This window comes from Poecilia reticulata, chromosome 6, assembly GCF_904066995.2.
Source record: "Poecilia reticulata chromosome 6, P_reticulata-male-v2, whole genome shotgun sequence".
NCBI classification, from domain to species: domain Eukaryota; kingdom Metazoa; phylum Chordata; class Actinopteri; order Cyprinodontiformes; family Poeciliidae; genus Poecilia; species Poecilia reticulata.
Window position 1 is genome coordinate 16,049,713 of NC_088835.1, and position 26,196 is coordinate 16,075,908.

The 26,196-nt window shown below is 38.3% G+C and overlaps 1 protein-coding gene and 2 long non-coding RNA genes across 5 annotated transcripts in view; 1 reads left to right on the top strand and 2 right to left on the bottom strand.

The window, feature by feature from the left end:
• osbpl5 (oxysterol binding protein-like 5) overlaps positions 1-15,547 on the top strand; it is a 43,757-nt gene extending 28,210 nt beyond the window's left edge. For both annotated transcript variants that reach the window (XM_017305456.2, XM_008411563.3), the window contains 14 exons: positions 4,567-4,756; positions 4,993-5,177; positions 5,296-5,377; positions 6,410-6,508; positions 6,708-6,804; positions 7,017-7,115; positions 8,649-8,746; positions 9,354-9,443; positions 9,829-9,965; positions 10,513-10,692; positions 10,769-10,898; positions 11,828-11,942; positions 12,895-12,997; positions 13,794-15,547. In XM_017305456.2, coding sequence (XP_017160945.2) covers positions 4,567-4,756; positions 4,993-5,177; positions 5,296-5,377; positions 6,410-6,508; positions 6,708-6,804; positions 7,017-7,115; positions 8,649-8,746; positions 9,354-9,443; positions 9,829-9,965; positions 10,513-10,692; positions 10,769-10,898; positions 11,828-11,942; positions 12,895-12,997; positions 13,794-13,929 — 1,741 coding nt within the window. In that variant the 3' untranslated portion in view covers positions 13,930-15,547. The remainder of the gene's footprint in view (positions 1-4,566; positions 4,757-4,992; positions 5,178-5,295; positions 5,378-6,409; positions 6,509-6,707; positions 6,805-7,016; positions 7,116-8,648; positions 8,747-9,353; positions 9,444-9,828; positions 9,966-10,512; positions 10,693-10,768; positions 10,899-11,827; positions 11,943-12,894; positions 12,998-13,793) is intronic.
• LOC145551971 (uncharacterized) lies at positions 1,210-4,028 on the bottom strand. Of its 2 annotated transcripts, none has more exons than XR_014087872.1 (4): positions 3,942-4,028; positions 2,716-2,773; positions 1,745-1,820; positions 1,210-1,384 (listed from the first exon to the last, which is right to left on the bottom strand). It is a non-coding gene; the product is annotated as an uncharacterized LOC145551971 (long non-coding RNA). The 2 variants fall into 2 exon arrangements; XR_014087873.1 differs by lacking the exon at positions 3,942-4,028 and adding an exon at positions 3,598-3,689.
• Positions 15,548-24,432: 8,885 nt separating the features above from the next.
• On the bottom strand, positions 24,433-25,623 carry LOC145551972 (uncharacterized). The gene is made up of 2 exons (XR_014087874.1): positions 25,059-25,623; positions 24,433-24,978 (listed from the first exon to the last, which is right to left on the bottom strand). It is a non-coding gene; the product is annotated as an uncharacterized LOC145551972 (long non-coding RNA).
• Positions 25,624-26,196: the final 573 nt, after the last annotated feature.

Below are 26,196 nucleotides of genomic sequence, written 5' to 3' on the forward strand. Positions count from 1 at the left end.
ATTCATCCACTGAACATTTAAATGATGTGACTAATATAAGAAACAAAACATCAGAAATTATTTATACAACTAAGAGCTGCAACTAAGAGCGGCCATATTGTATATTCAATTGCGGAATAAACCAGCATTTGCAGCCTCAAGTAAAATAATTAAAAGTAAAAGAATTCTAGTAACAATACAAAATCTTTAAATGTATTAAACTCAAAATATTGAGAAAATACATTTTACTGCCTACTCAAATTTATGCTTTAAGCTTTAACGTTGGAGTACTTTAACAGAAAAAAAAAGCATAAACACTAGTAGGAGGGTGCCTACTAAGACACGGCAGGTCTCATAAATACTCCAGAGAATAATAAATTGCAAAAAGTAGAAACACTCTGGAGTTAAGATGAGCTAAAAAACAGTTTTTAAGATAATGCTAAACTTTGAAAGTTTAATACAAAAAGATTCCTTAAACTCATATGTTCTTCAGCTGAAGTCTGTTACACTATATCCATCACCCATGCACTACTTTCTAGGGCCTTATTAATTTTGTGTCGAAACTCTGGATAGTTACCATAATTAACTGGCAACTCTAGGTAGCAATCGCATGTGTGGGCAACTGGCCATCTCTGAATACCTTGAAGTTGAGTGACGCTAACCCTGATAGTTTTTTGAAGAAACAAATCAGATCCTGTGCAGAACCAAAGAAAAAGTGACAGGTGCTGTGAGTCTGATTCTCTGAGATAAGAACTTAAATATTTGCTGATGTTTTTCTGCTGTGCATTCATGACTGCAGGGTATAAAATTGACTGTATAACCTTTCTTAATGTTGGCTGGAGATTTTCATATGCAGCTGTAATACTTTCCATCTCTGACCTCAGCGGGGAAAGGACAGTGCTACACTGCTCAATAACAAAGGCAGGTTCCTGAATGAGCTTTTGGTGGGCAAGCTCCTCAAGTAGTAGCTCAATGTTATCAGCTGTTGGTACTCTTTGACAGTTATGGATATCCATGATTTCCAGAAGCTCTTCTCTGTCAACAGTCTGAAAATCTGAAAGGCAAGATTCAAACACCATTCGATCGTACTCTGTAACATACCTTAGGAAGCTATCAATAAGAGGACTCTTTATAGAACCAAGTACTGCTTGTTCCAGTATTACTGGGACAAGTTTTATAGGCAGGTACTTCTGTTTTTGCCAACCAAAGGCAATAATTCGGCCAATGCTTTCCCATTGTTGCTGTCCAAAATTATGACGCAAGTAGGACACCTTAAAGTTATTGCCCATTGTGCACTGTTCATAAAAGTCCTGCCAAAACTCAGAGAGGACATCTCTCAAAACTCCTCCATCATCAACAGCCTTTTCTCGCCTTCCATCAGGAAGCACCACTTGAATGAGTCAATCTAGAAAAAAAAATTAAAACAGTTATTTAACTTATAAAAATGGGAGGGGAATCCATTAAAAACAGCCACATGATAAAACTGATCTGTCTTCACCAGGGGTGTCCAAAGTCGGTCCTCATCCTGCATGTTTTAGTTCTCTCCCTGGTTTGACACACCTGCATCAAATGATGGCTCATTAGAGGCCTAAGGAGAACATTGACTTGCTGAGGAGGTTGTTACAACCACTAGGGAGAGAACTAAAACATGCAGGATGCCGGCCCTCGAGGACCGACTTTGGACACCCCTGGTTTTCACTATGTCTCTATAATAGTGTTATATGATAGCTTCTAAATGTACTGATTTCCTTAACAATCTAGCTACCTTATCCTTTTGCAGTCGTTGTATGACTTCCTCTGAAGCATCCCATGATTTTAAGAAGTCATATATCTCATCTATCCTGTGACAATTACACACAATAACTAATGAATAATGTCTAATAAAATATAACATTGCAAAAGATTTATTATGAACATGATGGTAGGGTTGGATGATATTACTGAAAAACATTTCATGATACAAGCATTTCATATTAGTTTATATCAATATTTTTTTATTTTTTTAATATCTGAAATACTGCCAAACTGGTGTGACCTTTCCCATTTTACCCACAGCTTTCACACCATTATATATACAAAAAAAAATTAATGAGGCACAGTGGTGAAATATAAAACTGCTACTCTGCAAGTTACTCAACAGCTTTTTGCTAGTTCACCAGTGAGTGAGTTAAATGATGCCATCAACCTAGCTGAGCTAGCCTTGAGAGGTTGAGTAGCCTTGACTCTGCCTACATCCTCCAGAATGGTATGTGGTTCTGGATCAGAGTTCAGAAAATATTCTATATATTGAATATTCTATCAGACTTACTATCTATTGATATTGATCACGTGTGTGTTGTGATACATATAACTGATTTATTGTCCAACCCTTTATGGCAGATAGAAACTCTGTTTCAGACTCAAGCTCCTGCTAAAAAAAATAATAAAACAATAGACAATCAAACAGCCGTAAAGATCTGCAATCATAAACCAATACACAAAGAAACTACATAAAAGTAATAAAGAAAACTCTACCAGTGTCTCCACAACTAAATGGTAAAGTGTAGAGCTTAAGTCTGAAAGTTCTGTTTACATTTTTCCCCTAAAATATTTTAATGGTTGAACACTTCTCAAAATGAAATTCTCATCTTTATAGAACAGTGAAGTACATGAACATAATCAGAATGATTTTAGTTTTGATCTTAATTACTTTCATTTTAACAGATTGATTGGATTTTCACAAGAGTTGCAACTTACCTCTGTTTAGGTTTAGGTTCAGGTCAAAGGAACCTCTTCTGTCTCTTTTGTAGGTATCCTGAAAGTCGAGTAAAGTTAAGGAGTTAAAATCCCAGTTTGGGTTTTTTTAAGTTCCTTGTTTTTCAATTTTTCTTATTTTTAATTGCTTTTATAAATATTGTCAATCTAAAGCTGTAGATCTCCATCATTAGTTAAAGTGTACATGAAACTGCTAAGAAAACAGTTTGAAAACTGATGCAAATTGTACTTGCATATTTTACTCGTCTATATATCGACAAAAACAATTTAACGGGAAAGATAGTGAATCGCATTATGCATAACAAAACTTGTGCATACAACAAGCTGTGGGGTGTGTTTTAACCTAGCTAGTGCTTGTATTTATGCCACAGAATAATTATACATATTAATTTGTTGAATTTTTGGAGTACATTAACGAACTTCTTATCGCACTCTGAAATAAAAACGATCTAATTAACGGACTACTTAAAAAAAAACAGTTAAATATGCTTTAGCAAGGTTAGCACGATTTGACGGTTAACCTGCAGCTAGTTCAAGTTGCTAAGACAACGACCGATATACACACCACCCTTTTCGCACTGCAAGAAACGGAACGGAACGGAATGGGTTCAAATTGGGGCCGAGCGTTTTTGCATGAGAACTTTCGACCCGGTTCCACCCGGCTCCTTGGAGCCACAAGTGCTGTGGGACTGGCCAAATGGGGCTGCTTTGAATTCAGCAGCTGATTGGTTTAGTCAGCCGTTGATCGGTTTTAGCTGGCTCTCACTAAACTGTTCGTACTGTATTTTGTAAAGAGTGCTCTTTTTAATTTATTTATTTATTTTTTTAATTTGCGATTAATTCCTCTCAATATTCTGCTGTTACCTGGCCGCATGATGAGGTCATTTTTCTCCTCCGCTTACTCTGATGAACGAGTACAGAATGAACTAGATCGGTCAACGAGGAAAGAAAAAGTTTTCCGGCGCCTCTTTGAGGAAAGGACTTCTGCCGCTACATCGAAATCATTGTTTAGTTTAAAAAATAATGACGTCAGGTACAGCTTCGATGCCGCCCTCATTTATATGCTAACACAACAGGGTTGCAGTACGGGTGGAATCGGACCGAAGCGTGCCGGACCCTGCAGTGCGAAAAGGGCTCAATGATCAAAAAGCATTTAAAACGAAGGAATCCAAACCGAAACGATCCAGCAGCTTTTCTCTGATACTTACAGTTCACTTGTTTACATTTATGATAAAGCCAGTCTGCAGGCGTTTCCGTGGTGACACAAAACTAACACAACTGTAACCAAATAAAATCAAAAAAGGCGAACCGACCTTTTACTGACTCTTAAACCCAGCAGCAAACGTTAACGAATAAGGAGGTCCTAATTATGCTTACCTTGGATGTAGGATCATATTTAACTGGGTACTGGAGCACGCTGTTTTTCTAAGGAGGCTTGTATCATAATTATGACTTTGAAAGTCGAAATTATGACTTTGAATCTCATAATTATGACTTTGAAATTCGAAATTATGACTTTGAATCTCATAATTATGAATTTGAAAGTCGAAATTAAGACTTTGAATCTCATAATTATGAATTTGAAAGTCGAAATTATGACTTTGAATTTTATAATTATGATTTTGAATCTCATAATTATGACTTTGAAAGTCGAAATTATGACTTTCTTTCATATCGGAAATGGGCTTCCATATGCCTCTCATTTCAAAATAATATAAATTTTTCTGTAAAAAACAGCATAATTTCAAACAGGAGAAAGCTGTGATCTGGTTGTTTCTCTGGACTGATTGGAGCATATCACTTACCTTTGTGTTTTTCCTCTGCTTTTCTCAGGTTGAATCACATGGAGCATGACGGTTCATCAGACAAATCAGAGCGCGAGACTCATGATGACTGGGAAACAATGGGCAATGAGAACGGCGGAAGGCTGACAGAGGAGAGCGACATAGAGCCGTCAGAAGAAATGCCACCCGGGCCACAAGCTACAGCTTATGTGGAGCAGAGTACGGAAGATATGGCTGAGGTAAACGTGCTGGTTCTGTTTGAACGGGTAGCTCTCCTCCTCATCCCCTCATGATTATGCACTCTTGGGCCGTTGCTCAGGTATATTTTGAATGGTTTTCAAACCAGAGGTTTTATTTTTTAAAGCTTAAAACCACACCTCATTTGAACAACCAGAGTAACTTCACTGTCATTCTTGGTTCAAATCAGCAAGTCACTTTATATATTATTGTCGCTGGTGGCTTTGTGTTTGTTTAGGTTGGTGAAGCTTCTCAGGTTGAGACTGTATCAGACGAGAACAAAGGTCTAATCTGGGGCCTGCTGAAACAGCTGCGACCAGGCATGGACTTGTCAAAGGTGGTGCTACCGACCTTCATCCTGGAACCTCGCTCCTTCCTGGACAAGTTGTCTGACTACTATTACCATGCTGATCTGCTGTCACAGTTAGTAATGTTTTATTCATAAGTATTTATTCAAGACTAGGTAAACAGTTTACATTCCTAACTACATGTGACATTTTCCTTCATCTTTGGAAATGTTCTTTTCCCAACTTAACCACAGGGCTTCTTTAGAAGAAAGTGCATACGGTCGGATCAAGCAGGTGCTGAGATGGTATTTGTCTGGCTTCTACAAAAAGCCAAAGGTATGATCACTTTTAATTTTTAGAGCCTATTATTTTAGTTTTGCATTAGATCAAACAGAGCAGTTAGCATGGCTAGCATTGCCAGACAATTGACTTCCTGTGTTTTCCCTGGCAAATGCCTGGTCTTATTTTTACTGAGTTGTCCAAAGATGCTGCATTTAGCATCTAGCATGTTCCATGACAGCCTTCCTGTTATCTGCTGATAGTCTTGCTTTCTCTCTCCTTCTGTCACAACTTGAATGAAAAGCTGTAAATTTATTTTTAAATTCTTAAATTTCTGTTTTTCTTCTGACTTATTTTCTTTACCGATACTAAAGGTTGTTGCCTTTGAGTGTTATTTCTTCAGCAACAACACCAGCAATGAAAAGCCTTGTTAGTCCAATCTGAGAGCACTTCTGTAAAGGATTTTATAACTATCCATTAAAACAAGGAACCTGATCAGCTGATCAAATGATCATCTTACTGAGGCTCAGTGATTTTTATCTAAATATAAGAGAATTTGCTGTTTGATAACTATAACATCCTCTGGTCTCCTTGTCCTCAGTTAGACTCTTGTACTCAGCTGCACAGCAACATTTTTGGCTATTTGCATATTTGCTATTATTTCAGGGCTCATCAATTACCACAAAAGACATCAAGTAACATTTTATGTGTGAGCTGCATAACAAATTTCTACAGTAAAAATGTCAGAGAGACATTTTCCTCTCACTTCCACTTGTTGGGGATTTATTTGCTGTGTGGAGGCAGCACTGGAGCCAGTAGAAAATGGGTGTAGATCAATCCAGCCTTACTCAGCACTTTAGTTGCTGACTCATTTTGAACCATACATATACATGGATTCATAGACTCATTATCTATTGTTATATAGCCTACAGATGGCCACTTTGTACTGATGCTTTAGTCAGAATATTTGACTATATTTTATTTTTACTTTTTTGATTTTACTTCTACTTTGATTAATTAAGCAAACTAACATGAAGGATAGTCATGCTACATGGTATTTTTAATTGAGACTTGTTTTTGTATTTCCAGGGTCTGAAAAAGCCTTACAATCCAATTCTGGGGGAGACATTTCGCTGCTGCTGGCTCCACCCTCAGACGGACAGCTGCACGTTCTACATAGCCGAGCAGGTTAACCCAGATTTAAAGCTCTAAAAAGCGGGGAAGGACTCATCCATTGTGTGAAATATCTTGCACAGCATGACAAACAAAATGGGCCAAAGCACACAGCTACGCAGTGCTGCAACTGTAAATTGTAAAGCTTGGTACCCGACACTTGGGTTGTGTTGCTCTGCTGCTTAAATGTTTCTCTCCTTGTGTTTTCCATCAGGTGTCACACCATCCTCCCATCTCTGCATTTTATATCTGCAACAGGAAGGATGGTTTCTGTATCAGTGGAAGCATCCTGGCCAAGTCCAAGTTCTATGGTACACAGCCTATTTATTACCTGTGTCTTGTTCATCAAAACTAAAGAAACCTCATCAAAGACTAGTTTATACAATTATTTAAATTGGGATATAACCACAGCCACGTGGTTGCAGCTTTAACACCGATTTTGATTGCAGTGTTTGGACAACTCAATACTAGTATCACGAATTATCAACAAGAGTAAGTAACTGTCCTTTGTTTTCTCTGGTAGGTAACTCTCTATCAGCTATTCTAGATGGCCAAGCTAGACTTGTGTTCCTGAGCAGAGACGAGGAGTATGCCATCACCATGCCCTACGCTCACTGCAAAGGTAATATTTCTATTACAAACACACTTGACAATCTCTTGTAGTGTTAGTCAAATCTTGCACTATCTATTTTGTCAACTGGTCCCTTTTTTCTCTTTGTCTTAGGGAGATAAAATAATTCCTCTTATTTACATAATTTTCCACACCAATCAACATCTCATGTAAAAAAAAAGATTTATCCTCTCTCTGAAAAAATTTTGTTTTTCTTTATTTATAAATCCAAAATAGTAAATGGGCTTTAATAAAAATGTTAGTTTTTAAATATGAGAACAAATTCCCTTTATCAAAAATTATAAGTTGTCATTTTTCAAAAGGTCATCTAATGCCTACGACTCTAAATGAGTATTAGTTTGTTGGACTGAGGACTAAAATATCTCTTTAAATTGTAAAAGTCACAGACTCCTGCATCATTACTCCATCTAAACAAGCATGTAGTGACAGCAAACTTTCACTCGAGTCTTTAACTTTGCAACAATCCTGTATACTGAGCGTGCGAGGGGAAAAACGTCCACAGAAGCCTTGATTCAGAAGTACTTTAAAGAAATTGGTGAATGGCATTAATGACTCTTTGAGTGACTTTATTTGGGAGAGAAACACAGCTAATCAGATGTACTCAGTCTGTTGTTATAGGATGAAAGGTAGCACATGGCTTTGTCTATGTCCGAGAGGGATTTAAACATAGAAATAGAGCCAGGTACCTTATCTAAAAGAAGAGAACACAAAGTTATTTCCAGAAGTAACTCGGCCAGAGTCGCCCTGCAGGAAGATTTTGCAGCTTAATGGAACATCAGACAAGATGTGTCTTCAATTTCCATTCCCTTCTTAAGTCCATGTCTAGAGGCAGGATGGTCAGGATTACACTTGCTGCTTGTAAACTCGGCCATGCACAGAGTTTGTAGACAAACCCAGAGCTAAAAAAAATACTAAGCGTGTGTTAGCTATATAAACATCGTTATAGCTTTTACTATGCAATTAACTCCTACATTTCCACTTTTATTTTGAATTAAAAAAATCAGTCTTGGCCTCCTGCATTTATTTCCTGACGAACTCACCTCATAGTTCATCGCTTCTTCAACTGACTGAGAGTACAGGAAGCTAATATGCAAATTTATTTGCCCTGTTTACAAAGACATCTTTCTGTTCAGTCAAATCATCTGTGCACCGCCTCTTTTACAACCATTTGCTGCATCCGACATGTCAGAGTTCCGAGAAATTACACGGTTATTTGAAATGTATTCCTGCCATGATCCATATTCAGAATTACACAAGATTTCGATATAGTCAAAATCAGCTCGCATGTTTATATATTGTCCAGAGTGAAATTTCTGTCTTCTTACTTCTTCATAGCCCAGTTTAGGCATTCACAGTAAATGGTGGGATAATTACCATGCTCTAATGCAGGACTGATTTAAATTGAAATTGAAATTTGAAATTTGAAAAATTAGCTAGGGAATTAAAATCACATCTATTACAGGCAAAATGTGAAGGTATCTGATGGGTTGTGTATCTAATGATGCAATGCCTTGGCTCCTGTAGGTTTCCTGTATGGCACTATGACGCTAGAGTTGGGAGGGAAAGTGATCATCGAATGTGAAAAGACGAAATGTTTTGCAGAACTGGAGTTTAAATTAAAGGTATGTCTTTGAACAAGTTAAAAATAGAGCTGGCAAATAAATAATTCGATAATTAACGACTCTTGCTTTCTTTGAAGCACTTAGTGATTTTATCTGTGAAAAGTGCTATGTAAAAAAAAGTTTACTTATTGGGCTGCACCGATGTGAAAATTTGAGTGAATGTCATGAATAAATGTATATTAAAAAAAATTTTATGATCATGTTCTTTAGTTGACTAATGAGCATGATGATGCTGTAGGCTCCTAAATCATGCTGAGTCTCTGTTCATGTATATATAGTTGGCTGACACTTTCACCTAAAGCAGCTTGCAAGTAAGGAAATAACAGTGCAGTAAATATTAAATCTAGCTATAAGTGTGTTTCTGCGAGTGTCTTGAAAAATTCAAATTTAGATTTTTCAGGCCATTAATAAGATCAGTTTTCATATCTTCCGTAAATATATATTTTTTTAAATAATGTGCTGGCGACATTTTTTTGTTGTAATTCAAGCCGCAGCAGTTGGGTGTTGTTTTGTAGTTGCCCATAGCGAAACAGGCAGAGCAGCAAACGGCCCTGAAGGAAGTATTTATCAGCTTTCCTGAATCTTGTTTTTCCTGTCCGTTCTCTAGCCTTTCCTCGGAGGCTCCAGCTCAGTAAATCAGATCAGTGGGAAGATTGTTATGGGAGATGAATTACTGGCCACCATTGATGGACACTGGGTGAGAGCGCTTCTACCTTAACTACTTCAATTTGTGTCTGCTTCTCTTTCAGCATCCCTGCTCGCCTCACACTTGTGGCTCTTGGGTATTCAGTTATTCTCCGCTGTAATTAGGAACAGAATTGGTAATTATAGGTTGAAGAGCAGAAGGCAGACGCTGCAGGAAAAACACCATATTTTAACGTCTCATATGCTGGGCAGGAGTGTCAAGCCAATTGGAAACACTAAAAAACTTTTTCTGAGACAGTGTCCCTGGAAAGTTAACATTATCATCACTTTAGCGTTGACAGCATGTCAGGCTGATATTAAGGAACAGTGAAAGGGTTGCATTGTGACTTGATGATGTTTGTAATCCTGATCTTTTTCTGTATTTTTTTTTAAATCAGGACAAGGAGGTGTTTATTCAAGAGAAGCGCTCCGGTCAGCAGGAAACTTTGTGGAACCCAACGATAGAAATGCGCAGCAGGCGCCTCAAACGACAAGTGGTCCAGTTAGACCAGCAGGGGGAGTTTGAGTCTGAAAGGTAAACCTCTAATGGGCTACCAAAGGTTTTCTCTCTGGAATTTAATTTCCCAGAACCTTTCTTTCTGTCTGTCTTTTTTTTGTGTATACTTCCAGAAAAATTTGGTGTGAGGTGCTTTTCTGGAAATATTATTCGTAAGATCAGTAAAACTGTAAACTGGTAGGTTATTCAACCAGTGAAACATTTTGTGTGTCCTCCCACCATGTAGCTCCACCTTTTAATATGTTAAAACGGTCCTACCTGCCAACCACGGCTGTTTTCCTGATGGATTTCAACCCACTTTTGTCTGATTCAGCCTGCAATGGGAATGCAAGGGAAAGAAAAACTTCCCCAGTGAACTGTGCTGGTTCCTGCAGTGGAAACACTTCCATACAGTCAAAAGTATTGAAACACCTCCATATAGTCAAAGTAACCCAGTAACTGTAGTCATTCTTCAATAAAAATGCGCAAATTTGATTTGAGAAATGCAAAAACATTCAATGACTTCAGTTTGTTGTATTTTTTTTAATTATTATTACCAAGCATCTGATCTGTGATGTTCCAACAGACTGTGGCAGCATGTGACCAGTGCCATCCTGGATCGGGACCAAGTGAGGGCAACGCACGAGAAGTTTGTCCTGGAGGAGGCTCAGCGGAAAGAAGCAAGGGAGAGAGGAGAGAGACCCTGGATCCCTAAACTTTTCCAGGAGGATCCTGTCACCTCTGAGTGGACCTACAAGCACCTTGAGTATGAACGCTCTCCTACTCAAAACAACTAGGACACATAAAAGATCAACTTTTGCAGCATGTTTTTTCCTTTTCAGCACCCGTCCGTGGGACCCAGAGGCTTGTCTCGTTCAGTTTGAGAAGGATGGAGTGATTCAGACTCAGGAGAAAATGCAGAGTCAACACAACGGGCTTACCTACAACCACCGCTGGACCAGGCAACGCAAGGTCAAACTACAGACTATATAAGTCAGACTGAACTACCCATTTGAAATTCTAAAGATAGGCATTTTTTTTCCTACTTGGTTTTTCCCAAATAATAATCCACTTACATAAGCAAAAAAAAACAACAATCTGTTCTATCAGTCAGTAATTACTGTGAATGCTGTAGACTTTGTGCTAGTTGAACTCTTACCATATTCTGCTTGTTTAGGACATTACAACTGTTTCTTTTGGTATTGACATCTTCTGTGGTTTATGAAATATTCAGCTTTTTCTGATGTTTTTGTGCCCCATTGAAATGAACGGAACATGCTGTAACTTCTAAGACATTCTTCTAAAGACTTTTTCGTTTTCAAAGCTAACTACTTCCATTTACTTTCAGCTAGAAACACCATTCATATTTTAAAATGTAGTCATATCCTTCAACTACTTCTGTTTATTTCACCTTTTTCATATCTTTTACAGGTTTCATAAAACCCCTCTTCAAGTTTTTGTTTGCGTTATGCTCAATCTTAAGAAAAGAAATCTAGCCCACACGCTCTGAGGTTTCCCAATCTAACCCTTCCAACCCTAAAAAAGCTAACTTTAGCTTTTTAGCTCATTTTAGCTTATAAACCTTTGTGACTTTACAGTTTTGCTTTGTAACCTGTCTTCCGCACAGCTTTCTCATACACTTTGGATGGGATTTTTCAGTTGACAGACAGTTTTTTCTCTTCTTCTACGGTTTTTCTATTTAGGTTTTACAGGCTCTTTTGCATTACTCTGCTGCTTCTGTCTATTTCTTACATTTCTGCAAATCTTCTGCATTTGACTTTCCACTAAAACAGTAACGGCATTCACATTGCATATTCGCAGAAAATACAAATTATTCTCATTTTCTGTTAGTTTTCATGCATTAAAAACAGGAAACAAAAACAGGATTACATTATTTACAGGCGGAGGTCAATGGGAAGCACAGGAAATCCAGCAGCCAGCCGTCTACTTGCAGCCAGAACACTGAGAGCAGCAGCACCACTCCAGAACCAACACATGAGTCTTCTGATAATGAAGGTGAAGGTTCATTTACAGACAAGCCAGAGCAGCTTTGTATAATCTCCTGTGAATTCAGCCACTGGTTTGCACCGCAAATTATTTATTTGTTTATTTTGTGTTGCAGTTAGGTTGCCAGAAAGAAGTCGGAATATTCATTTTGTAAATATTTACTGTAGACTAATCTTAACAATTATCTAAATGGTTGCTTAATCTTAGAAAAAACATGTTTATTGAATGTGTAACAAAAATATGTCTCATAGAAATAACAGTTTTATTCCACCTGGACTTATGTCGCTAATGATGTAAATACTTTATTATAGTGTGCTGCATCACATGAATTAATTTATGTATATTAATTTATTATGTATATTTTGTATATTAGGATTGTGTAAGTTAACTAATTAGATGTTATCACAACTCTGAGTAGCAACCAGTCCATAAAAGATGCTGAACAATTTTATTTAGACCTTTACCACATATTGACTGCAAATTTGGACAAAAGAAATCTATGTAAATATTTATATTTTTGACTAAGAAAAAAAATATATATTTAAATAATTTATATCCGACTTACTTTGACATGTATATAAAAAAACACTGACAAATGTAAAAAATTATTTGCATCTTTAAAAACAGAAAATAAAAACCAGGTCCTGACTGGGCTGCAAAGAAACATCAATTAAAAAAATAATATAAACTTTGGTTAAATATTCAAAATGATTTAAGGAAATTTTCAATAGTAACCTTATATATTTTTCAAACACAAGAAGTATACATATAATACAAATAACTATGAAACATGACTGTTGCTCCCTGTTTCAGGTATTTTAAGTTACTTTATGTTTAAATTTTAAATCACATGTAATACAAAAATTTTTTACACAAATCAAATTGTTGTGTCAGGGTTTTGATTTTTCTCTCTCACAGACTAAGCATTTATGTTTTATTCTTGTCTATGTTTTCTGCCCAGACTTCTCCAGCCAATGTGATCGCTGCAGTAAAGAGGTGAAGGACATCGCTCTGATCCAGGCCTCCATCACATCCATACAGAAGACGCAGCAGGATATTCAAAGGTCAGAAAACCGCATTGCACTTTGGCGAATGAAATGAGATCATCATCTCTAGGAAGATGGTCGCACTTTGTAGAGCAAATATCAACTTTGCAAAAAAAAAGTGTTATTAAACAATAATGATGGAGAGCATCACCTGTATGTTCAATAAGCTCCAAACCTTTGAAGACCTCCTTGCCTAACGTTTATCACCCTGCTCAGATTCTCCATCAGATTCAAATCAGGAATTTGGCTGAGCCACTTAAAAACATGAATATTGGTCCCAGTTGGAAGAAACATGTCGATAAAATTAAAAGATTGCTTTCAGGTAGAACTGTATGATGCTTGTGATACACAACATTTTTGGAAATTTTCACAATGTTTAACTATTTAATTGAAATAAACAGTTTTAACGTCTATTGGCATTGGGTTCTTTGCTATCATAAGTGATTTCCTAATGACTTCAACACATCACTTCACCTTGTAAAACATTTCCATGCTTCTTCTAGCAAGGATCACTAAACATGTTACTGTCACAGAGAACCTGAATACCTGATACTTTATTGATTAGCTAATATTTACTGTTGTCCAGGCTGTTCTTTGTGATACTCCTATTGCTGCCAGTGCTATTGTGTTACCAGTAGGTTACACAAAAAATATCACACAAAAAATGGCTAAATATTGGTGAAAAAATTTGTAGATTCTGTATGAAAAACTTGTTCCTAACATGAATTAACATAACTGTTCAGGACATGTTCCAGGAGCTGTAATTGTGAAAAACTCTCCCACCGTGTTGACCCCAGTTGACCTCTGTTTGTAGGAACCTGGCAGCTCTGGGTGGCCAGCTGTCTCGGCAGAAGCACACAGATGACTGCATGTCCTTAACCGGCCGTCACTGCCTCATCCTCTGCGTTCTGCTCCTCTCCCAGCTCCTCCTCAACTACGTCTTCACCTGAGCCAGCTCCTATACGGGAGAAGTTTCCCTCCAGCGCCGGCCTGGCTTTAAAGCTTCCAAGAAAAAGCACACAGACTCGGATCGCGCCAACGGAGACCTCAGATCGTCGCTCGGAGGGAAACTTGCTCTCTTTTGTTTCCTCTACAGGAGGAGGAGCACAGACTTTATAGCAATAAACACAGCCACAACAACCGTCTGTCAGTCACCTGCAGAGAGGAACGGCACCTCCTAGTGTAGCCAGACTGAAACAGCACTGGCACCCGCGCACTTTGGACAGGAAAAGGGATATTATGAGCACGACTAGAAACATGAAAAATGTGGAAAGATTTTGATAAAAGAAATGACAGAGAGGATGTTTTCACCATTCCCTAGTGTCTTTTTTATACATATATATATATATATATATATATATATATATCAATATAGATATATATATATATTGCCCTGCAATACTGTTCATCTGTGAGCGTGCCTCTGTATGTGTGATGTGGGTATTATCAGTAGGCCCTATGGGTACAAGCAGATCACGTCTTGGACTTCTTCTGCTTCCCTTCCACTCCAGACTTTGGGCCTTAACAATGAAGCCAAAAAAAGGTAAAGTACCAGAAATAATTTTAGAAATGAAGAAAGAACATATTCAAAACAGTGCAATTGTGTATTTTATTTTATTTTATTTTTTTTTGTATCAATGTTCGCTCAAAAACACTCTGTCTCGTCTTTTTAATGATGATTTTACCAAAACAGTATTTATGATCCGAAAGGACAAAGAGTACTTGTTTACAGGGAAAACTGGATGTGCTTTCTGTGACACATCGGAAGAGAAGAAGGACGAAAGGCGATAAGGCAGGGCAGCGAGCCAAACTAGAGTGTCTTTATATTTGTGTGCCTGCTGTATCTGAAGGGGATGGTAGACGGTGTTGGTCTCGACCACTAACTAGTGTGTACAATCAGTCACAGTTTATGAAGGAAGGAAACACAGGGAAGCATGACCATATGAGCCTAAGAGAAGGGATTTCTGTGTGCATTTTGGTCTTCCCCACCTGCAAGTGACTGTCTTAGATGTAAACACTTAGTAACAAACGACAAAAAAAGTAAAAAAAAAAAAAAAAAGTTTTCACTTTGAATCAGTTTGTATATATTTGTCTGGTCGTCGATTTCAAAGAGATTTGAGAATGTATTTATTAGGAGATTCACCGTGTCTTCACGAATTCAGGACAAAGGACCTGGAACAACAATCGCTCTCTAAGGGTTGGTCAGTTCGTCCAGTCGTGTGCTTGAGTGTGATTGAGCACATGTATAAGCCTGCAAGTCTTTTCTTTTACAAGAAAACAGCCATGATGGTGGATCTGACTGGTTGTTGGGTTCTGAGTTACATTCTGATCACCAGTACCAGTCTAGTCAACAGCACAACAACAAAAGAAATTCAGCTCTATGAATGCTTGGATCAACACCTTCACTAGTTTCTTCTTTTCACTCTTCTCGTGTTTTCTACTCTGCTGCCATGTTGTAGGGATTCTACAGATATTTTTTTTGTATGGAACAAAATAACACACATTTTTAATGTTTTCATTGATATGTTGGATACTGTAGTACTACAGTAAACATGTTTTATCCCTGGAGCTCTCTGTGTGAACATCACTTGACACGCAAACTTTTACTGTAGATGTAAGTTGTTCTTTCACTAACTCTCCACCAGATGGCGTTATATTCTTGCACAAAGTCAGATCTTCGTGGGACTGAACAACTCTTCACTTAACTTCTAATAGCTTAAGTGAATCATCACTGGCAAACAATTGACCACATTTTAGAGACATAAGTCTTGAACACTTTTTATTTGCAGAGATTTTGACACTTCTTTCTTTAGCCTCCACTAGTCCACTTCTCTTATTTTACACACAAGTACTCGGTATCCTCTGAGATGTAAGATGATGAGAGAAAATAAAAAAGAAGAATCCACTCAAAGAGCTTCAGAAACCTTGAACTACTGGTGCAAATTAATAGTTCAATAATAGAAGAAAGTTTAGCTTGCAGAAAATAAAATAGCTGGAAGAAACTAGAAGCAGTTGAAACAAGTTTGAACATTATTGGAGCTAAATTATTGCTATCTTGCATTGCACGTATATTTAGATCAAAGAATATTTAACACTTTGTTTTAAAACGTAAACAAAATTGGACCCAGTCTTAAAGTTTTTTTTGAACAATGTTGATTTTCTTAAAACATTCTGGAAGAAGATTCTGAAGTAGACTCTCATTTCTCACTACAGAACATTACTTTTGATCTGACCTTATATTTAATGGTAAAACGTATAAGCTTTAAAACATGAAACAAGTTTTCACCTCTCATATCTGAAGTAGTTCAAACAGCTTGTATGAGGACATATTCAAAACATTTGAAACAGATGCAGGGGTGAAGCTAAGACCACATATGAAGATCTTACCTCCCGGTTCACATCTGGACCTGATGAATCCTGCCGTATCTCTCCCTCTCGTTACCCACTTTCCTGTCTGACCACTCTCTAATAAATGCCACTACAGCCGATAAAATGTTTACCCGATAGAAGCTGTAACAGTACAGAAACATGGATATTTGGACCATCATTGGATGGTCCAAATAGTGGAGTGGAGGCTAGGATCCATATCTTCTAGGATAGGCTGCAAAGCCCAAATTCTTTAAAAATCCCAGAGAAGGGAATCACTAACATTTGCAGTAAATGGTAGCAAGCAGCAAATATCTCCCGGCGTCGCAGGACTGAGGTTCCAATCTACATCTCGGCTATGATTGACGTGTTTACTGACTGGGCCTGACATTATGCAATCAGATACAGACACATTGTAACCACATGAAGCTGCCTCAGATCACCAGAGTTGCTCTCTCTCTCTCTCCTTCCTGCTCCGTTGGAGGACAAGCCCAGACAAGTCCTCTGTCTCTGCCTGCCTCCTGCCTCTCGGCACGGCTCGGTCCATTCCAGACACGCCTGAGCTGCAACAGAGAGTCATCCCACACAGCAAGCATCCAGCCTGAATCCTGCTGCCCTTCAGCCAAAACAAGCAGCACGCCTCCCTGCAGCTGGCCTCACACTCGCTTACCTGGGGGAGAAAAAACAGAAACAACAGTTTGCAGAGGACATGGTTCACAGAGTACAGCAGTTTGTATGAGTAGAGCTTACAGATATTTTGACCTAGCACCAACTTGTCACTCAAAACACCTGGAAATATCTGATTTAAAAAAAAAAAACTGATACAATGTTGCCTTTTGTCTGGCTTAGCTGGACTCAAAATGATTTGTTTCATCTTGAGTCAGTAAAAAGGCCAGTTTATACCAATAGTTATGGTAAAGTTACATATACTGGAAAAAATATATTCCTCACAGAATTTTAAAGGCTTTATAATCTAAGTAATTTTGGTGTTGTCAGTTCTTCCATTAGTTTTCTAATTTTAGATGTAAATCCTTATCTTACTGAAATCTTCCTGAAGCATTGTCACTTTTTCTGGTGACATCACAACAGGAATAAATCAAGTGCTGTTGATTACTCACAGATTTGTCCTTCAATTGTGTGTGTTTTTTTTCAATTGGGAGCTACTAAAGAAAGAATTGTTCTTGCTTTGCTTTCAGGGTAATCTACTGATAAGAAATACATCCTGACCTGGAAATGCAGACTTCTTTATCTTCTTTATCACAGATGATACTTTTACTGAAGACAAACTCAGAACTGGCTGGTTGTCTCTGCCATGTTTTGGACAAAGCAGGCTAAGTTCAAACACAAGGCTACCAGACAAATGCTGGACCTTGTGTCAAATAGTGCATTTTTATAATACAGCTTGTAAATTCTTGAAACCTTTTTTTTTCTATTTGTGAATGCAACAAAATGGCATTTTAGGTGCTTTCATTTAGACTTCTTCTTTAGAGCACCTTAGATTGATTAGGACCAGTTTGTAAATCACAAAGCTGGTTTAAAACATCTTCATGAATGTGGGTAAAGTGCTTACTGATAGTCAACCAGCATCAGAAATAATGGACAATCTGGAGAGCGTACTCTTTTGGTGCCGAGTCTGTTCTCTATTCTTATAAAAGGAGAACATCTACATATATGTTGGCATTATAATGACTGCTAGATGTTTCATTGTAACGTCCACCAGTCAATGAAACTGCTGAATGTGACATCAGTTTCATCCAAGTTTGATCCTCGAAAAGTCGGGGAGCAAATCCGACTTGTCAGTCAGGTTTGATCCTTTTTATGAATTGAATATTTCTTTGACAGGCAGGAAGTTTGAATATAGAGTTGATTCTATCCAAAACCACAGATGCATTCCTGTCTGAGTTTTGGTTTCTGTCTCAGGTATTCTTGATCGTTTGCCAGGTATCCGCTTTTTTATGCACCAATGACTTTCTTTTTAAAGCTGATACAATAATGGAGATGCCTCTCATTCTTTATCAAATGCTAAACCAAGAAGAATGAATTATTTTTTACTCTGCAGTCTGTGACTCCAATAAAAAACAATAATTCACTAAAAATACCACAATGGAAAGATATTGACCTGGACTCCAAAGTAATAATCTTTCCTGAAGCTTTTGAGCTATTAGAACTTCATATGAGTTTTATGAACTAAGAGGATTTAAACCTATTTGGACATTTTTTTCCCACTACCACTTCAAAAACATTTACTTAACAATTGTGATCAATTTAACTGAAAGTAATTAAAAAGAACAGGCAATCAGGATCTAGTGACAGTTCAAAGTCTACCTCCTCAGTACCGTCTGACTCTGAAGTGGCCAATTTCCTTGCAGAGATAATAAAGCCCCACTTCCTCTTTCTTTACATTTAAGTAAAGAAAGTCATTAAAAATGAACTTTGATGTTTGAAGGGTGATTCACAAAGTCTTACCGTTCAAAAGGAAAACCCTTTGAAACCGAGCGATGATTTGTGGTTGTCTGTTGCCATGCCGATAAACAACATCCTTTGAGTGAGTTACAAAGACTAGGATGGGGGTGGGGGAGTGGTGGTCTTTGTGTGCAGGCAGGAAGGTGTAACCTGTTGTAAATAAGAAAGAGAAGAGTACCTATCCAAAGTTTATAGATTATGTGGGAGGTATGAGTCTTCACAGGAGATGTGCTTAGTTTGCAGCTTGTCACGCTTTGACTTGTTGCTGTGCTGCTGACGCTGCCCGCCTTGGAGACCGCCATACGGAGTTGCTGCTCATGTTGAGGCTTGTCCAGGAGCTCTCGCCTGACTGCACCGCTTACTGGGGCAAGCAGGGAGTTGATTAGAGGGTGGTCACCTCAGGCCTACTTAAACCTGCAATAGCATCAACTACGGAAAAAGACAGACGGGATTAATAATAAAAATCACAGCAAATCACACAAAAAATAATCTTAGCACCAAGATCCCAAAGAGCAACTAGAGAAGTTATGCAAAATCAAGGTCTCAAAGGCCATCAGTAAGGAAGGCTTTTGAAGTATCCATCGATCCATCATCCGAACATGATGCTGGTGCCTATTTGGAAATAACCTGTCACTATGGACAGATCAGGCAACACAGAGACAGACGGGACAAACACACGCACACACGCACACACGCACACACACACACACACACGCACACGCACACACACACACACACACACACACACACACACACACACACACACACCCAAACCTAATGAGAGTTTAGAAATACCAATTAACTAAACAGTCATGTGTTTGGGCTTTTAAAAAAAAAGAAGCTTACGGCGCATCCATTGGGCTTTCTTAAATTGTTTTATCTAAGAGTATTTAGACCTCTTGACTCAAAGAAAGTAGTAAAAAAAAATACCCTAAATAAATGCCTCTGTCATTGTTCTTAATTTTTAGAAAATAGAAATAATTTTGGAAATTCTATTTGACCTAAAACAGGAAAGGTTGAGTCTAATTCAATGTCAGTAAAAGATAGGCCGTGTGTCTTTTTATGCAGTGTGTGCATTTATCTGTCCTAGCTGCACATACTGTAAATCATAATTTTACTAAACTGCAATGAAAAAATAATAAATTGCATTGCGCTGCACAATGAAGAACTTGGTTCGGACTTTCTATAGAAGTCTTTGTCACTTGGGCCGCGTCCTTGGTAGTGAGATCCTGACCCCAGTTGGAGTAGGATTATTTGAGTATGTGTGTGTATGTAATATTACCACTGTGCGCACACTGTATGTCGTCTGTCCACTCAAGCTCTTCCACCCATCAGCCCGGATTCCAGCGGACCTTCCTGCTCGGGAGTTTGAGGGGGTGTTGAGGTTGGAGAGCAGGCTTTGAAGGAGGCTCCAGTGACTCATTACCCAACAATCCACCCAGTCGTCATGTCCTCTACACCCTCCAAACATCTACTTCCCAGCTCCATCTCAGTCCCCTTGCTTCTTGTCCTTTGGCTTTGGTAGCTGACAAACACGCACACACACACACGCAGACCCACACACACACACACACACACACACACACACACACACAAGCATATGTTCACTGTTGGTTGACAGAAGAAAAGAGGCTCTGTTTCTGGAAGCTCCATGTATGTGTGCACATTAATGTGTGCTGTCATGAACTAGGCATGTCGGCGTCATGTGAAATAAATTTCATCTGACTCTGCTGAGTTTCGTTCCCTCGTTTCCCTTGGGGGATTTCAGGAAGGCCGCACCAACATCTCACGCAAGATAAATCCCAGTCCTGAACTTCCTGCAAAGAGCAAAGGAGACAAGCCGCAATGGCACAGAGGCAGATTGTACGCTGGGCTCTCGTTTAATGTCGTTTCAAATTAGTCTGAAGATGGACGAAAAGCCTGCAGCCTTTTTCTGATGTATTAAATGTGAAGCGTAAAACAGAGAATAGAAGGAAGCATGTCATTGAACCTGTCCAGAGAAGGGCAGAATATTATGTTGTTGTTGTAATTCAGACCTCAACCAAATGGATTTATTTAAAAAAAATTTTTTTTTAAAACATGAAATTTTTACTAATTCTAAAAACAGAAAATCTGTATGTCAACATATCTACAGTCATATTAAACTTAGACTACTTTGTCAGACTAAAACTGAAATTGAAAATAGTAAGTTAGAAACCTTTAATCAAGGATTAAACACCATTTTATTAAGCCCACAGTTCTGCATTAAAATGTTTTCTTCATTGGTCTTGTAATATTTTAATCTTAACTATAGCCGTAAGAGGAAACTCATCAGAAACACATCAGTCTATAATTAATTTATGTAGTGTGCTTCATTTACTGAGCTGAGTTACTTAAATATATGAATATTGTAATTTACTGAACATGACTACATCTTTCTGGATTATTTCTAAACATTCTGATATCTAGCTGATACGTGTTTGTTTTTCTGAAGTGTGTAACTTGATTTATGGTGACCTCCTGTGAATCCGCCGCCTTCGTGGCAGAAGGTTGATCCTGTGCTCATTATCAGGGTCGGGTGTGAACACAGAGGAGCTTTGTGAGCGGCACAGCTATTTGGGAAAGACCCTTGAGACATGAAGAACAAGACTTCCTCGTTTTTCATCCTTAAGCTTTCCTGTTTCCTCCTGCTGCAGGGGAATTTATTTGAAACAGAAACTAACAGCTTATGTCGCCATAAATTCTTAAACTATAACTCATCTGTATATATTGTGGGACTTTACCATCCTAGTGAAACCAGAATCTTTTTTTTGTGCTATTTGCTTTGTACAGAAGGTCTGTTGAAGTTTGAAACTTCACTCAATCGCTAACATTTGTCTTTGATGTGATGTATGCACCAGTTTGATGCCATGAAGCTTACAGAAATTTGTCTGTGCTGTAAACATCCCTCACTGACTAAGAAGAGAGAAGTGCGGAGCCAATCGAGGCGGCTGCTAAAGTTAATTCAATGCTTTAAAGGTACATGAAATGAACGTCTTCGTTCGCTTCCTCCTCTGCCACTGCTAAAACTTGAAGCAGACTACAAAACAGAGCAGAAAACTAATGTCATCATTCACAACTTCTTCTTCTTTATGTCGACTGGCCCGGTAGAAAAATCTATCAAGAGTAATCCAAGTGAATGGGAGAAAACCCAGACTGAGCTGTGAAGCCAGATTTGAATCAGACATTGCAACTGCCATTGCAATGGCCAGGTTGGGACTTTACCAGAATGAATCCTTAGTAAGGTGATGAGGAACCAGAAGAGCTCTTGGAGAAAACATTTGAAAGACATAAAACTATACTCAGGGCCAAAAATGAACCACTGACTTGAATGAAAGAACATAAAAATATAAAACTGGGAGTTTTATATTTGATCGGTTTCCTGTCGTTCAATCCTTCCGTTCTCTCCACCCTTTAAAGATCAACCTACGCAGAGTGAAGGTATCCAACCTCACAGACCCAACAGGCAGTGATTAAATAATCTCTCTCATCTCTATTACCAAGTGAGCCCTGTGAGTTCTTCTGAGACTGATGGAGACATTTGTTGTTTCAATAATGTGCTGTGGAAGTGATCATAGGGTCGGTTACCAGGCGGTAAGACAGAACAGCGGATGTGGGAATGCTGGAATGCGTTGTGTGAAAAGTTGCTCTCTTATGGAGGGACTGTCCCACTTCCTACACTCCATCTTGTTTTCTCATTTAACCGAGAATTACTTTCACAGACATTTGGAACTGATGTGGTTTAAAACATACGTTTACCCAAAGGTTTAACCTGAGAACTGAGACATTTTGGAAAGATTATGACATGTGATAGAGCATTCCTGATGTTTTCCTTCATTTTTAGTGTATTTAATAATTTAAATTATAACTTTTCTCAAGGTCCGAGCATGCAGAGGAAAGGATCACTGGCAATTCCTCTTTCTCCCAGGGCATCCAGAGCTTAAGGTCTTTTCTTATGTTGTATTTTGTACATATTCTGTATTCTGTGCACATCTCATCCCACAACTTTCCTCTATAGGATTTGTGGCTTTGGGCTGGGTATGGCCAGGAAAGAAGATGGATTTTCATTGTGTTGAACCATTCTTGTGTTGTTAGGCCATACCTTTTGAATCTTTGTACTGTATGAAGAACTAATAATGACCAGTTTTGAGTTTTCTATCATGGACTATCAGATTTATTTTCAGCTGTCTGTTAAAAGAAGAGCAAGCCCACAGCATCAAGTTGGTATGAATTCCAACATAGTCATTGTTGTCTGTTCTAAGGCAGCAGACGTCTGCGCAGCCACGAGGAAATGGGAAGTCATGTATCTCGAATTAAAAGTACCCGGACACTATGATCAATTGTTTGGCTTAAATAATAAACCCAAATTCAATGTTGAACTTTTTGAAATTTTTCAGGAAAACGTATTGCTGCTATTGGAATGATTTTCTTTTTTTTTTTTTTGTTCAAATTTTGTATGTTATTTTTACGTTTCAAGGTCCTTTGTGCACATTTTTAACAGCACATCTTTGAATGTATTTCGTAGGCTACAAGCAACATTACTGAACAAATTCACTCTTATTTTTTGTAAATAAAAAATGTTTGAACAACTTATATATTGTCTGTTACCTTAATTAAAAAAAATGTTAATCTAATTTCCATTTGGGATTGAAGTATTTTGTAATTAAATTGAATTGATGATAATTTAATGGCCTTTTTCAGTAAAAAGCAGCATGTGGACTGTCTCAAACTAACTGTCAATGTTAACTTCAGGAAGATATTTCTCTTTAGCAAAGACCAATTTTATGACTGGAAACCATTTGGCCGATTGCTGATGAAGGGTGTAGGACCCCTGATGATGATCTGATAACCCCTGGGAAGCTGCTTTCACAGCTGTTGCACCGGACGATTCCTCAATCCATTTTTCTCCTCTCAGCAAACTCATCCACTTCTCCCGGTTAATAATTTTACTCTCTGTCCTGGAATGTTTCCGTCCCTTAATGCGCTCATTTATCTTTTCTCTTCCATCCCCCCAACCTCATGCAATATCTGCTCTGAACTCATTTCCTCTCACTCTGATAACGGCTCTGCACCCAGGGTCATCATTACAGGTTATTACAGCCATTTGTTTCACCTGCAGGGTTTTGCCAGGCCAAGTTGATCAGGTTGCTTGCCTCATTAGCTGGATTGGAAATTTGATTCTCCGTACAATAACTTGCAGTGTGCTGGTGTTTAGTTTCACCAGCATTTTGGGGTTTATATAACATTAATCGCGGCCCCGCAGTGATTTGAATCGAACTTAACTGCAGACTTGCATCAGACCAGACGGGGAGATTTAATGCTATTGTAGACGGTTTGTGGTCATTTCTTCTCACACCCACTCAGACAGGTGCATGTAACTCAACCTCCCCTCTGGAGCCAAGGCTGTGATCTCAGAGCAGATCCAGACCTGAACTCCAGCTGCTGCAGTCTGCCCCTGTGAGCCACGACGCTCTGTGAACATGCTGAAGGATGACTTCATCTAAATGAAACCACAGACTCAAGTCTGGCTAAAGATTGATGTGATGTGTAGAGTACTCACAAACTATTGAAACGTATTTTCAGTTCCAAAGAAACACAATGGGATTTTGGTAAAAACAAAACTTTTAATACCCCATTAAATCAGAATTACACTGTTTTTGTTCTTGTTATTTTTCCTACTTATGGAAAGTAGTCTTTCCTGGATTACTGCATTATTTGCTCTATCAAGGGAAACACAGAAGTCCTGAGCCAGAAGTACTAATACAGAAGAAAGACAATAGTTCACAGAGTTGAAGGCAGCATGGGTTCACTGAACATAGCCCATAATTAGAAGTTAAAATTATCCTGTAACAATTATGCATACTAACTAAAACATATAAGCTGCGTTGTGAAAAATCTAAGTTTTCAGTTTTGTTTTTTCTTGAGATGCATCTTTTAAACAAAGGCTTACGTAGCTCCACAAGACGATGCCAACCTACATATTCTGAATGTTTTCCTGCACCATCGCTCTATGGTTAAAGCGTTTACCAGCTAAAAATGGCTTCGCTGCAGGTCAGACCTACTGCTAACTCAAAACAAAACAGAAGACAAAACCAATCCAAAGGTGAATAGCTTTAATCTTGGGTCTTCTGCGTTTGTATCCACTTTTCAGCCTTCGAAATGAACAATAAAAACAATCAAAAACATTCTCTCAAAGTCCAATTCATAAAGCTGAATTTCGTTATGGACTTACTGAGGCCATGACGCTGATCACTGACACTGATCTCTGCTGACTTCCTGCTTCCCGAGGTCACAGAACAGCACGAGGAGCTCGTTTGTCCGCAGCCCTCCACCCCCACATCGCTTAGACATTCCTGACAGCGTCTCCTATCCACGACTGAGGCTTCAGTCCCGACAGCTGGCTCCGAGGCAACACGACCCCCACTCACCAGGGCGACCCCCAAGGCAGTATTTTGTACACACTGTATGTTTGCTGCTTGTGTAACGCACTGATCTCTATCTGATAAACACATGGCTTAGATAAAAGTAGGTGTTAAACTGAAAGGAGTTTACTTTTAAATTGGTGTGAACTGATTCAGTGTAAAGAAAACCCGTCGCTTCATTTTAGTCATATACTAAGGGATTTCATACAGGGTTCAGAGAAATTAGGTTTATTGAATCAGATTAGACATTTTTAGAGGAAATCAATCAAACATACTTAAAATATAGTTTGTCATTTGTGGTACAGTATGTTATGATCAGTTTTTGACAATGTTTTGTTATTTTTCTGTAAGTCAGGCTACAATCAAGATAAAGCCCTTCCAGAAACAAGTTCACATGCCTCTGATGACATCATCATAAAGACATGATGTCGTAGTCTGTTTAGTTTGTAAATTTGTGTTTTACTTGAGTTGCTCTTTAATTTATTTCTTCAAAATTTTTTGCTAATTTTGTGCATTTATGCAGGAGAGCATTTGAACTGTATGCGAGAACACTGCGTAGATCTCAGGTAGCTTTGGTGTCAATAAAATGCACGGAAAAATACTGTCCAAATGAAGTCAATGAAGTCAAATGAAGGCTCAAACAAACCTGACTCATCAGTCACTATGTTTACAAAAGTTACCTGATTTACTTGATTCTTGCAGCTCTTTTGATTCTAATTGTACAAAATTAGCAGTTTATGTCTCCTTTTGAAAATACTTTTCTCTTTTTTTTTTTAGCTTTTGTTACTTTCAGTGTTCATTTGTTCACAAAAAAAAAAAAAAACATGCACGCAGTATTTTCATTGGAATTTATTTTCTCACCGTTGTCAACTGCTGCTGAGAAAACACTTTGAAAATTTTGATGTCACCGTCGCGCATGTGACGCGACATTCAGGCTCCGGTGTTGCT